Genomic DNA, 11,584 nt, shown 5'->3' with positions numbered 1-11,584 from the left:
TTTTATTCTTTGTATATATGATGATTATTAATTTTATTTTTTAAAAAAAAATCCACTAATTAACCAGCGTCTTGGATCCAACACTAGTCAAACCCAGAAGGAAAACCAAAGTCCAAATGTATGAATCTACTGTGAGGAGTTTAGATAAATTTCTTTTAGGAGAATATTTATAAGACAAGAAAATAAAATAAAAAAATGAAATTAATTTTTTATAAATTAAAATTAATTTTTTTCATAAACTAATTTTTTTTTCACTACAACAAAATTGACATATAGTGACACACACTCTATAGTGATACTATACATGTCACTAAAAATTACTTTTACACATACAATAACTACAATATATGTTAGTAATTATTAAAAAGTGTGGGTATATCTATAGTGACACACAAAATATGTTGTTAAATCTCATCCAAAATCAATATTAAAATTATGCATGACTATATGTCAAATAGACATATACCTACATATATTGTACTTATAGTGACACTTTTTGTATGTCACTATATGTAACATTTCTTGTAGTGTTTTCTCTTATAAAATGCTTTTGGAGAAATTTAGTCAAATATATTCTTAATGTTGTGTTCCAAGTAGGAGCGTTTATGATTCATCATATCCCACCAACTTGTTCTGGCTTGAAGGGTCTTTCAACAAGTTCAAATTTAGGGTATTAGATTTGAAGTTTTTTGAGAACGAGTTCAAATTATACTTTGACTTGTCCCACCTGAGTTTGATGTTATATCTTCTTTTAAAAAGTATATATTTATTTAAAATAATTATATATTAATAATATAATTTCTTAATTTTATAAATTGATATCATTTATCTTAAGATATATCTTAATTGTGAGTATATATATATTTAATTATACAATTTAACATATATAGTAATTAAATTAGTATATAGTGATAATAAGTCGAGTTGACTTAAAGCTAGTAAAATAGATTACTCAACTCATTGTGGACTAGTCAAAATGACATGGAGTGAATTTAGCCTTCTAAATTGATGCATAAGCCCAACCTTATTTGGCCTACAAGCTTTTCGGGCTAATCCATTTTTTTTTAATCTTTTTAATTTATTTTTATTTTTTTTTTCTAAAATTCAAAATTATCAACTATTGTGATAATTATTTTTATTAACATGTTTTTACTATGAAAAATATTATATATTATAAAACTAATTTGATCTACTAATTTATGAAATCATTTAACCAATTACAAATGCACAAGAGAATTTGAATTGTTTCATCTAACAAAGAACTTCAATATTTGTTCAAAATTTGAAAGTCAATGTTAAAAGTGGATTATAATACCATAATGGTTATTTAAATTCTTAGTACAACACAAGCCATCTTTACAAAGGTCAACACATTTACAACAACTTTTTTCTTTCCAATAAGCTAAGATGTTAAAATCACATCATGATAGAACCCTTGACTCATTTAAATAAATATCAAGCTCAAAATTCACAGGATTGACAGTTGTTGTCCTCTCAAATTCTTCAAATTTCTATAAAATAAATAAATGCCTAAGGTACTTAACATAAATATATAGTGATAATAATAAAAAAATTATAAAATTAATTTACATCATACAAATTAAATGATGTCAGATTATTTTCTTTTTCTTCTCCAAATGAGTATGAATCTTGTATTTGTTGTGACTGGCTTACATTTGAATGAGCATCATTTTTAATATACTTTTGACTCTTAGACTTTTGGTATTTCTCTTTTACTTTTTAGCAATAAATAAAATATTAAAAAAAAGTGGCCTTGTTGACTAATTTGGTTAGCTCGACTTAAACTCATTTATAAGAAGGGCTTTATTGAACTAGAATAAAAAGGCCCACATTTAATTTAAGCTTCAAATTTAGGATCCAAGTCCTATAATTTATTGAGTGAAAACTCATGTTCGTACTCTTATTCGAATGATGTGGGACTTTGATTGTATCCTAACAATCTTTCCCTTAAAAAAAGAATCATGGTTTAATTCTATTTAAAACAAAAACTATATATTAATCCATGAGTATATCCAATGGTAACCCATAAAGTCCAATCACACTCTAATTATTCGTATCGTTACTCCAACGCTAACTCACGATAGTGGGTCCACTATTATGAAAACTTTCGACACTAGAAATCTTATACCAGGTCCACTTGCAAACTATCATACTTGTTGAGTTGGTCACCTAATCATCAACGACTCTAATATCACTTGTTGCATTGAAGGTTATCACATACACATGTTTCCATATTGGTAAGATATTATCTACTTTGCGCTTAGGTCCTCATGGTCTTACTTTTGGTCATCACTTAAAATGCCTCTTCATAATAGAGACAATAATGTGTGTATGTGTGTATATAAACTCATATTCATCCTCTTATTCAAATGTGTTAAGTCAAAAGATGATCTTGAATCCCTCAAACTTTAGAGTTTTGATATTAACAAATGAAACATTTTTATACAAGAAAATGTCTTAAAAAACGTCTTTGAAAATATCTTTGAAAATTATTATCAGATAAACTTTAAGATGGAGATCATTTGTAAGACAATATGAATTAGACAAAATATACAGTCTATCTCATGTTCATTAAATGTTCATTATTTATTGAGACTAATGACAAAGTTTGTTTTGAATATTTTATTCCTTAACGAATTGAACTAGAAAGTCATCTTGAATCTCACAAATCTATTAAAGAGAAAAATTAGGCTTTTTGTCAGGACCAAAGACGATCCCTGAAATCGCAGAGAAAAACATATAAAAGTCACTATTATAGCTAAATTGCACTGACATTGCTTCTACAAACTTCATTTGATATGAAAAAGTTGGTAAGTAGTTTTTTTGATCAAATAAGAGGTACCATTTGGTGAAATGTATTTAATGCTTGCATTAAAGGAGCTAATAGTTACAAGCCATCATAAAGAGAGACAATGAAGATAAACAAAGAAAACTTGTGAGTTAGACTCAAAGTGTTGCAATGATCATCTTCTTCAAGCTACTATATAAGAAGATTCGAAGCTCAAAAAAGAATAGAGAACACAATGATAAGAAATACTAGAGACACACTTGTACAAAAACATATACTTGGTTAATTATACTCACTCTTTCTTGTAAAAGCTTACTACACCATATTGGTTGTATAACATTTAAGTGAGATGAACACAACATCTTTATAACCTTCATAACCATTATTATAAGGTTGAATTTGAAGAGTCTTGTTGCTAAAATAATACTTATTTGAACTTGGAAAGATTTGTCTATATAACAATACTTGTTTGAGCCTAAAGAGACTTGGTTGAAAATAATATTTGATTGTTAAGCTTGGAGAGACTTGTTATTAAAAGAATACTTAGATAGTTGCTTGAAGAGGCAAGTTAAAGAATATTTAGGATTGAGTCAGAAATGACTTGTTGAAAGAATATTTGTATCTTTGTTAGAAGATAGTGAAATTTAATTTGATTGGATCGAGAACTATACATATTGAAACAAATCAATATAAAAATACCTAGTGTTTTGTCTGACCTCTGTTTACACTCCATTTAATTAATGTTATTATTTCACTATAAAAAAATATACGATTTTTTTATATATATTACTCAACCTCTCTACTAATATTTATATTTTCTCCAAAATATAATGTGAAAATTTGATTGTATTCCAATAAATATCTATTCACAAGCATGAAATGTTGATTTGCTTCTAATTTTCTAATTTTCTTTTTTCTTTTCAAGCAATTGAGCAGTAATCGTCAAGTAATATCCTTTATATAATAATGATATAAATGTTACCTTAAAGATGGCGGTGGAAGAATTGGGTATGCATAAAGCCTAAATTGACTTGTAACTGAGATTGTTATGAAAATACTTTTTTTATGACAGAAAATTCAATTACACAAAATATATGTGGTACAAATTAAAGAATAATTTTTTCTATACGAGAAATGAATGAAATTACAAAAAGTATCATATAACAATTACAAGTTTGATTTCAAAAGATTGAATTCCTTTATTTTTTTAATTTAATTTTAGATTATTTATTTATTTATTTACATTAAAATTAATATAGCTAAATAATATTAGAATATATAAAATATGTTATTAAATCTCATTTAAAATCAATATTAAAATTATATATATATATATATATATATATATATATATATATATATATATACGTGTTTATTATATTTTTCATGCAACCTCCTTCGTTCATATGTCTAGTAGTGAATAACAGGTCTGTCATTTTACCAAATTAATATTTTAGTATCATTTTGATTTAAATGTCTAGAAAACAATAAGGTTAAATTATGATTTCTTCCGCACATTCAATTAGAGCAGTGAATTTTGGTGGGCTGGCCAGGCCAGTCAAAAAATTGGAATGCATCAATTCTTAAAAAAATGCCTAAATAGAAAGGCTATTTTAGTCTAATTTATTTACTTCAATAAATGAAATGGCTTTAGACTAGATTGATGTGGTAAATATTTTTTGAAAAAAATTAATAGGTAGTAATAATATTAATTTACCAATTAATGTTTGTATCAATTATTATTGATTGATTTTATACAATGAGAGTTGATATTTATAATTATTGACTTTGTACGATAAAAGTTGATATTTATATCAATTTAGTAATTTGATCATTTATATTTTTTTTTAATTTATCGAATAACATTTGTATTAATTCAACTCTTAATTTTTTTTATCTATTATTATTGTATATAAATAAATACATGATTTTTTTATTGACTCAAACTTCTCTCCATTTTTTGTCAATTTCAATTCTTTTTCTTTCAAATTTTGATTTTCTGGTTAAGAAAACAAAACATATTTAGAAAAAAATATAACCTTGTTTTTTTTTTTTTTTTGATAAAAATAGGAGAAAATTACAAAGAAGGTCGTAATGAGAATTAAACTTAGGTCTTCATGCTTCTAACTACCTCAATCTCTCATTACCCAACTATTAGACTAACCCTAGTGGTCATAATCTTGTTTGTTTAATATAAGCAAATTGTATATTCACTAAATAATTTTTTTGTTTTCAATTTTAAAAAATGATGTTTATTTTTATTAAAAATTGATTCTAAATTTTTAATTATTCTTTTTCTATTTTATTTAAGACATATTTAATCCGATGACTCGATAAGGCTGAAAAAGATTTCAATTCAAATATAATTAAAATTAAGTCAGATTAGTCTCAAAATTTCGAAACATCATATATACGAATTGGATTGAATCAAGATACACTAATTCAATTCGTTTGATAGTTCTAAATATGATATTATAAGGACAAATTGTGTAAATTTTTTATATTAATAATTAAATATAATTAAAATTTAAAATATCAATATTTTGAATAATTATATTTTTTTTCTGTCAAAAAATAATAAGGGTTTTCTTATTTAAATAAATTAGTAATTTCTTGTTAATATTAATATTTTGCCCTGTCCCCCATGGTCCCACACGGGACAGAGCTGAAGAATACTAAGAAAACTAATCACACACATGTTGGCGAAACGACAATGCGTTTAAACTTTGGGAATACAGAAAAATAAGAAGATGCGACTGCTACTTCCTCTTCTACCTCTATCGTGTTACTGTTAGGGCTTACTCAGTTGCAGGTTCACTTCAAATTATGCGTTTCTTTCATCGCTTTCTCATCAAATCAAACGAGGTTGCAGATCATCGCAATTGCTTCACAATTTCCTTTTGTTGATCTGTGGAATCGCGCACACGGTACCACTTGAATTTCGTGTTGATTTCGGTTTTTAGGGTTTGGGGGGGGGGGATAACGGAGAGATTCGATAATTTTGGAAAACAGGGTTTTAAGTGTGGTCTTGGACACCCAATTAGCCAGTAACTCATTTTGATTTGTTTTTGCGATGAAGATCTGTGGCATCAGGTGTGTGAATGCTACTAATTTAGGGATTTTAATGGTAGATTTGTGTTGCACAGGTGTTGGTGTGTGCACTGAGGTGGAAATAAGAATACTGAATTGTGAACAGCATGGTGAGTGTTGTTTTATTGGGTGTTATTGTTTTGGTGCTTTGCCTGTTGTTGATTGTTCTAACCTTCATTCACTTGATTTGGTGATGGTTTTGTGACTCTAACTAATTTTTTAAAAAAAAAAATAGAATTACCTTCTTGGAGCTTTCAAGCCTGCGTGTAATGTCTTGATCACGTTTAATGATGGGAAGAACCGTAAGCAGGTAAGCAACCACTTTTACTTTTTTTTTTTTTTGTAATTTCTATTATGGGAAGTAATGTTATTCATCACATTGTGGCAATTGCATTCTGTAACATTGCTGCAAAAGGCAAATGTTGATGATAGTGAAAGGTCAGGAGAGTAGGAGAAGGGGAATTGTAATTAGTGATTTTTCAATAGATCAGATTTTCGTTGCATCATAGTAACTTGTATTGTTATATGTGGATGTTTGGTTGATATCCTTTTATTTTTTGTGGATTTTTAGGTTCCGTTTAAAAAAGAAAATGGTCAAATGGTTACAGTCCCACTTTTCCAAAGTCAAGAAAACATTGCTGGGAAGGTATTTTATTTTTTAATGTTCATAATATTGTACTGTTGAGTTTAAGTTAAGCACATGATGTTTTTTAATGACTTCTGATATATTGTCAATCTTACTAGTTGAATTTTAAATATCTGCTGCCATTTTAGATTACAATAGAACCAATGCAAGGGAAGAAAATTGATCACAATGGTGTAAAAGTTGAGCTCCTTGGGCAGATAGGTTTGTACTTGACTAATTTTTCTAACTCTTAAATGTGTTGTGCCTCAAAAGTCAAAATACTTAATGGAGGTAAACAGAAGGATGGAAAAAAAATGAGTTATTGTTTAGAACCTTTTGTTTATCAGTATACTATGTGATGAAGCTGATCATATTGGCAAAAATTCACTGCAATTTGTAGCATTTTCGTGCACTTGCTAAAAGGAATTTACGTTGTCAATTATTTCATTATCTATAATATTTTTTGTCTTTTGAATCACATGTATTACTTTTGTTAGATAAAGTTTAGAACTCGTAGGCATGTCACATTTGCATTACTTGTAAATAGATGTGTGTATAATACTATAATGGAACTTCATACCTTTAAGGGGACTGGAATCATTTAAAAATTTTATCCAGCATTGAGGATGTATGCTACTCTGGAATTTTTATTCATTATTTTCTTTTAAATTGTCATTTAGGCTAAATATTCCAACTTGATTCTCTATTTTAATTTTTATCTAGTTATATCCATGATTGTCAGGTGGATTATTTATTTTCCCTTGAGCATCTGCTCCTGAAACTGATATGATCTTCCTGCCACTGATGATCTTATTTCAAATTCCGAATTTGGGCACATCAATATTTTTTATACAATGATGTAACATGGTAACTTTTAAAGTTTTCTCTGGTAATGACCAGTAATGAAATAAATTTTCCATTCATCACTTGCTGTAAAGATATGCATTTGTTATTTCATTATTGCTTTGGGAATAATTATTTGTTAATGACTGACATCCTTTTTTTTACTTTATTACTGAGAATGTTCATTTTGAATTTTGTTTCATTGTGCAGAGATGTATTTTGACAGAGGAAATTTTTATGACTTTACTTCCCTTGGTAATTGAGTGTTCTATTACTTTCATTCTCAAATTTGAAATATTCTACCTGTGTGGTGATCCATGCAAAAGTTATACTATTGCAAAATAATATATTTTCAATTTATTGTCTTTTGCAGTAAGAGAACTAGATGTTCCTGGAGAAATCTATGAGAGGAAAACATATGCATTTGAATTTTCTACTGTTGAAATGCCATATGAGACATATAATGGGGTGAATGTGAGGCTTAGGTAAGATATCTTGATCCATCGATTTGTCTGTTAAAACTTTTATACATACGCTTTTTGTTTATTATCTCTCTAGAGTATTTGCTTTGCTAATAAGTGGACAGGGTGCTTGAATGTGATACATTGCGTTGTTTTTATGCATTTTCAATTTCCAGGTATGTATTGAAAGTGACCATTAACCGTGGCTATGCAGGAAGCATAGTAGAATACCAGGATTTTGTGGTATGTTCTCTATCAGTAAATATAATTTGTAATTTCTGGTCTGAGATATCGAATTTAATGTTATTTTATTGAATCACTGCATTTTATGGATAATATTGTTTGGATACAGTTGTGAAGTATATACTTTACACATCAGTACCCCCCCCCCCCTCTTTTTCCCCAATCACCACCTCAAAAAAATATATATAGAAGTTTTTGTGATCCTTTTTCATTAACTTGTATGTTTTTTTCTTTTTTCTTTTTATCTTTATCTATCAGGTTCGCAACTATTCTCCACCTCCACAAATTAACAATAGCATCAAGGTGAGCAGAGTGTCATGGTAATTGAATTTTAATGCTGTCTAGCACATATTCATTGCCATTGTACAAACTGTGGTAGTAATTCACGTCCACAACTTTCTGTTAATTGAAAGTAACAATGACTCAAGCAATAATAAATTGAAGTTATTTCATCAACCTCAATCATTTCCTTTTAATTACCCATTTTTAAATGGTTATTGGCTTATTGCCTTGTGCTTTACCTCACAACTGTTATTGGCTACTTTTATTTCTTAATTATATTGCATAATATTTTACCTTGTACAGATGGAAGTTGGAATTGAAGATTGTCTGCACATTGAATTTGAATACAACAAAAGCAAGTAAGCTGGATATTTTGATTGACCATTTGACAGGAATTATTTCTACTTTTATCAAGTTGTTTATCTTAATTATGTACCAAACTGTCTCCCATGGAGTTTCGGTTTATAGCTTGGAGTGAAATATTTATAGCTTTATCTTGTTTAGTCGTATCAACCCATGAATTTATTTTTTCATCTCATGTACCGCCTATTTATTTTAAAAAAAATTCTTAGTTAATTAAGCAGTTATTTGCACCAAAGATATTTTTTCTTTCCAAAAATAGAAGTATGTCTAGGAAGATATTTTAAGAAGGTTTTGGACATGTTTTCGACACCGACACTCTCCAGCACTTGTCCAACACTTCTAATTAGGTGCCCAATTAGAAAATTATTTTTGGTTGACTTGGACACTTAAGCCAACACCTTCATATAGATGGACACACTAATATTATTAAAAAAAATTCATTTGTAAACTTAGATAAGTCAACTTAAAATATAATATAAAATATTAAAAAATGATTTCTCTTGTATTTTTTAGGCTTGTTATCTTAGAAAAACATAGGTTGGTTTAAAAAGGATCAACTTAGATCTTTTGTTATGTTACTCATGTTTCATTTTATTAGAATTATGTGTCAAAGTCGTGCTTCATAGCTAGGAAGCACGAATACAACATGGACAAGGATACATACAAAATATAGGACACATCATACCTATAATATAATATTTATTAAAATGAAACTAAAAGTATTTGAAATGTTTGTGCTGCATTCTACATGGATACATGTTTGACATTACTATGACATGACATGGCTACTATTCAGAAATATCTGTGCTTCTTAGTACTGTGTATTGTATAGAGCTTTTGTGCATTTGTTTGAAGTGAATATTTTTCTCATCTAATTTATATTTTTTTGGGGCAAAAGAGTTGTAACTTGTAAATACTTACTAGGATTTACAACTTTTCAGGTATCATCTTAAAGATGTCATCATTGGTAAGATATACTTCTTACTTGTCAGAATCAAGATAAAAAACATGGATCTTGAGATTAGGCGTCGAGAATCCACAGGATCAGGGACTAACACCCATGTTGAGACAGAAACATTGGCTAAATTTGAGTTGATGGATGGTGCTCCTGTTAGAGGTAAATTAACTTTGAAATTGGATGATACCTTTTGTAGTTTCTATTTACATATTAATTTTGGTAGCATAAAAATAGTTTAGATTTATTATCTATGTTTTGATATCCTTTCAGGGGGACATCCTTTCTGACACATTTTCTTCAACACACTCCCTCTAATTGATTGAAATTTATTAAAATTACAAAATTTAGTGAGTTCACACTATTTAATGAATATCTCATGATTTTGTTGTTTTCAATGAATTTTAACCAATAAGAGTGTTAAGAGTGTGTTGCAAATACTCCTCTTCAACTAAATATGAGATAACATAATAACAATAAAGACAGTAAAAAAAAATGCATATTATGTTTTGCCTACATTCTAGACTTCTAGTAGCTTTCTACAGAGGATGTTGATTTTTTCACCTATACATGAAATACACTTTGGTCTTATTTGGGTAAACTTCTTCATAAGTACTATAGGAGAAGAAAATAAAAAATAAAAAAACAAAATAACCTTCTTCCTTTAGTTAAAATTATCTTGTGCATAGACTAATTTTTAACTTATAGGAGAAACTTTTTTTTTTTTCTTTTACAAGAGTGTTTATGGAGAAATTTATCTAAACATAGTCTTTCATTTAATTAATGAATAAATATCAAGATAGCAACACTTAACATCTATTGTTTGTAGACAATGTACTCGTTAAAATACTTTGACTTATGAGTGATTGTTTTTACAGGTGAATCCATTCCAATCAGACTGTTCCTCAGTCCGTATGAGCTGACACCAACTCATCGAAACATTAATAATAAGTTCAGTGTGAAGTACTTTTTAAATCTTGTATTGGTTGATGAAGAGGACAGGCGATATTTCAAGCAGCAGGAAATCACAATGTATAGGCTGCAAGAAGAAACTTCATGAATACCTATCGTATGGAGAATGAGTATCATGTTTGGTTACAAATAAAAGATTGTGATGGACGGTGAAGACCTCGTAAATCAGGAAATAGTCACGTGAATCCTGTTCTCTTAGGGTTAAAATAGCTTTTGGTATTCTAGCATGCTTGAAATTCATCACTTTCAATCATGTATATTGACCAATCCCTCATTCATGTCATGGCATAGTTCTGTAACTTTTAGACATACCATTGAAGGAAACATTTTGAGAAATGTGTTGGATTGTTGATATCCACGAGAAAGTGGGTAACTGAATGTATACTTGAGTGTGATATCTGTAGTACTTTGGCTTTTTGTTATCAACGTTTGCTTTGTTTTACCCCATGAACATAATGATATCCCTTTTCAATTCTTTTGAACAGACTAAATTTGATGCAGTACTTTCATTTGTTTGTCTAAGCATTGACATCTATCTCATGTTACAGTCATATTAGTAACCATAACATTGCATTAAATGCCACATGTAAACTTTTTATTTTTTATTTTTTCAAAGTAACTGGAAATTTTGATGATCCGGCCGGGAGATGAAGGCTAAAGTAGGGACGATGGCTTAAGCATATATAGGTTTAATATGATATAATGCATTGAGTTTCTTTTTATAAACTAAAATTACCTTGTCTATAGTGTTGGATATGTTAGATGAGAGTCTTTATAAAATTGTTTTTTTTTTTTTTAATAAAAAAGTTTAGATTAAGACACAAGAAAGTAAGTATATAAGTTTCTTATACTTTATAAGAATAATTTATTTATTTATTTATTTTTCTAATAAGTGTTTATAGAAAAATCTGTTCTAACTGGACCAAAATTCTCCCTCATTC

The 11,584-nt window shown here is 28.3% G+C and overlaps 1 protein-coding gene across 2 annotated transcripts; it reads left to right on the top strand.

Annotated features, from left to right (window-relative positions):
- Positions 1-5,509: 5,509 nt before the first annotated feature.
- On the top strand, positions 5,510-11,134 carry LOC109806059 (vacuolar protein sorting-associated protein 26A). Of its 2 annotated transcripts, none has more exons than XM_020368405.2 (12): positions 5,510-5,736; positions 5,956-6,009; positions 6,135-6,209; positions 6,471-6,545; positions 6,674-6,746; positions 7,578-7,622; positions 7,741-7,852; positions 8,005-8,071; positions 8,330-8,374; positions 8,657-8,712; positions 9,658-9,833; positions 10,550-11,134. In XM_020368405.2, exons 2-12 carry the CDS (start codon positions 6,007-6,009, stop codon positions 10,729-10,731), a joined length of 909 nt encoding a protein of 302 aa, XP_020223994.1. In that variant the 5' UTR covers positions 5,510-5,736; positions 5,956-6,006; the 3' UTR covers positions 10,732-11,134. The 2 variants fall into 2 exon arrangements, with proteins under 2 accessions (XP_020223994.1, XP_020223995.1); XM_020368406.3 differs by having other exon boundaries at positions 5,941-6,009.
- The last annotated feature ends 450 nt before the right edge of the window (positions 11,135-11,584 follow it).

Source organism: Cajanus cajan, chromosome 10 (assembly GCF_000230855.2).
Source record: "Cajanus cajan strain Asha chromosome 10, NIPB_CcT2T_4, whole genome shotgun sequence".
Taxonomy (NCBI): domain Eukaryota; kingdom Viridiplantae; phylum Streptophyta; class Magnoliopsida; order Fabales; family Fabaceae; genus Cajanus; species Cajanus cajan.
Note: the sequence above shows the minus strand (reverse complement) of the source record. Positions and strands in the feature narration are given on the sequence as shown.

Bases quoted from the DNA above. Each gene is read 5' to 3' on its own strand.
- LOC109806059 (XM_020368405.2), top strand. The intron at 7,623-7,740 runs GTAATTGAGTGT...TGTCTTTTGCAG, and splicing joins TTATGACTTTACTTCCCTTG to TAAGAGAACTAGATGTTCCT. The intron at 8,713-9,657 runs GTAAGCTGGATA...ACAACTTTTCAG, and splicing joins TTTGAATACAACAAAAGCAA to GTATCATCTTAAAGATGTCA.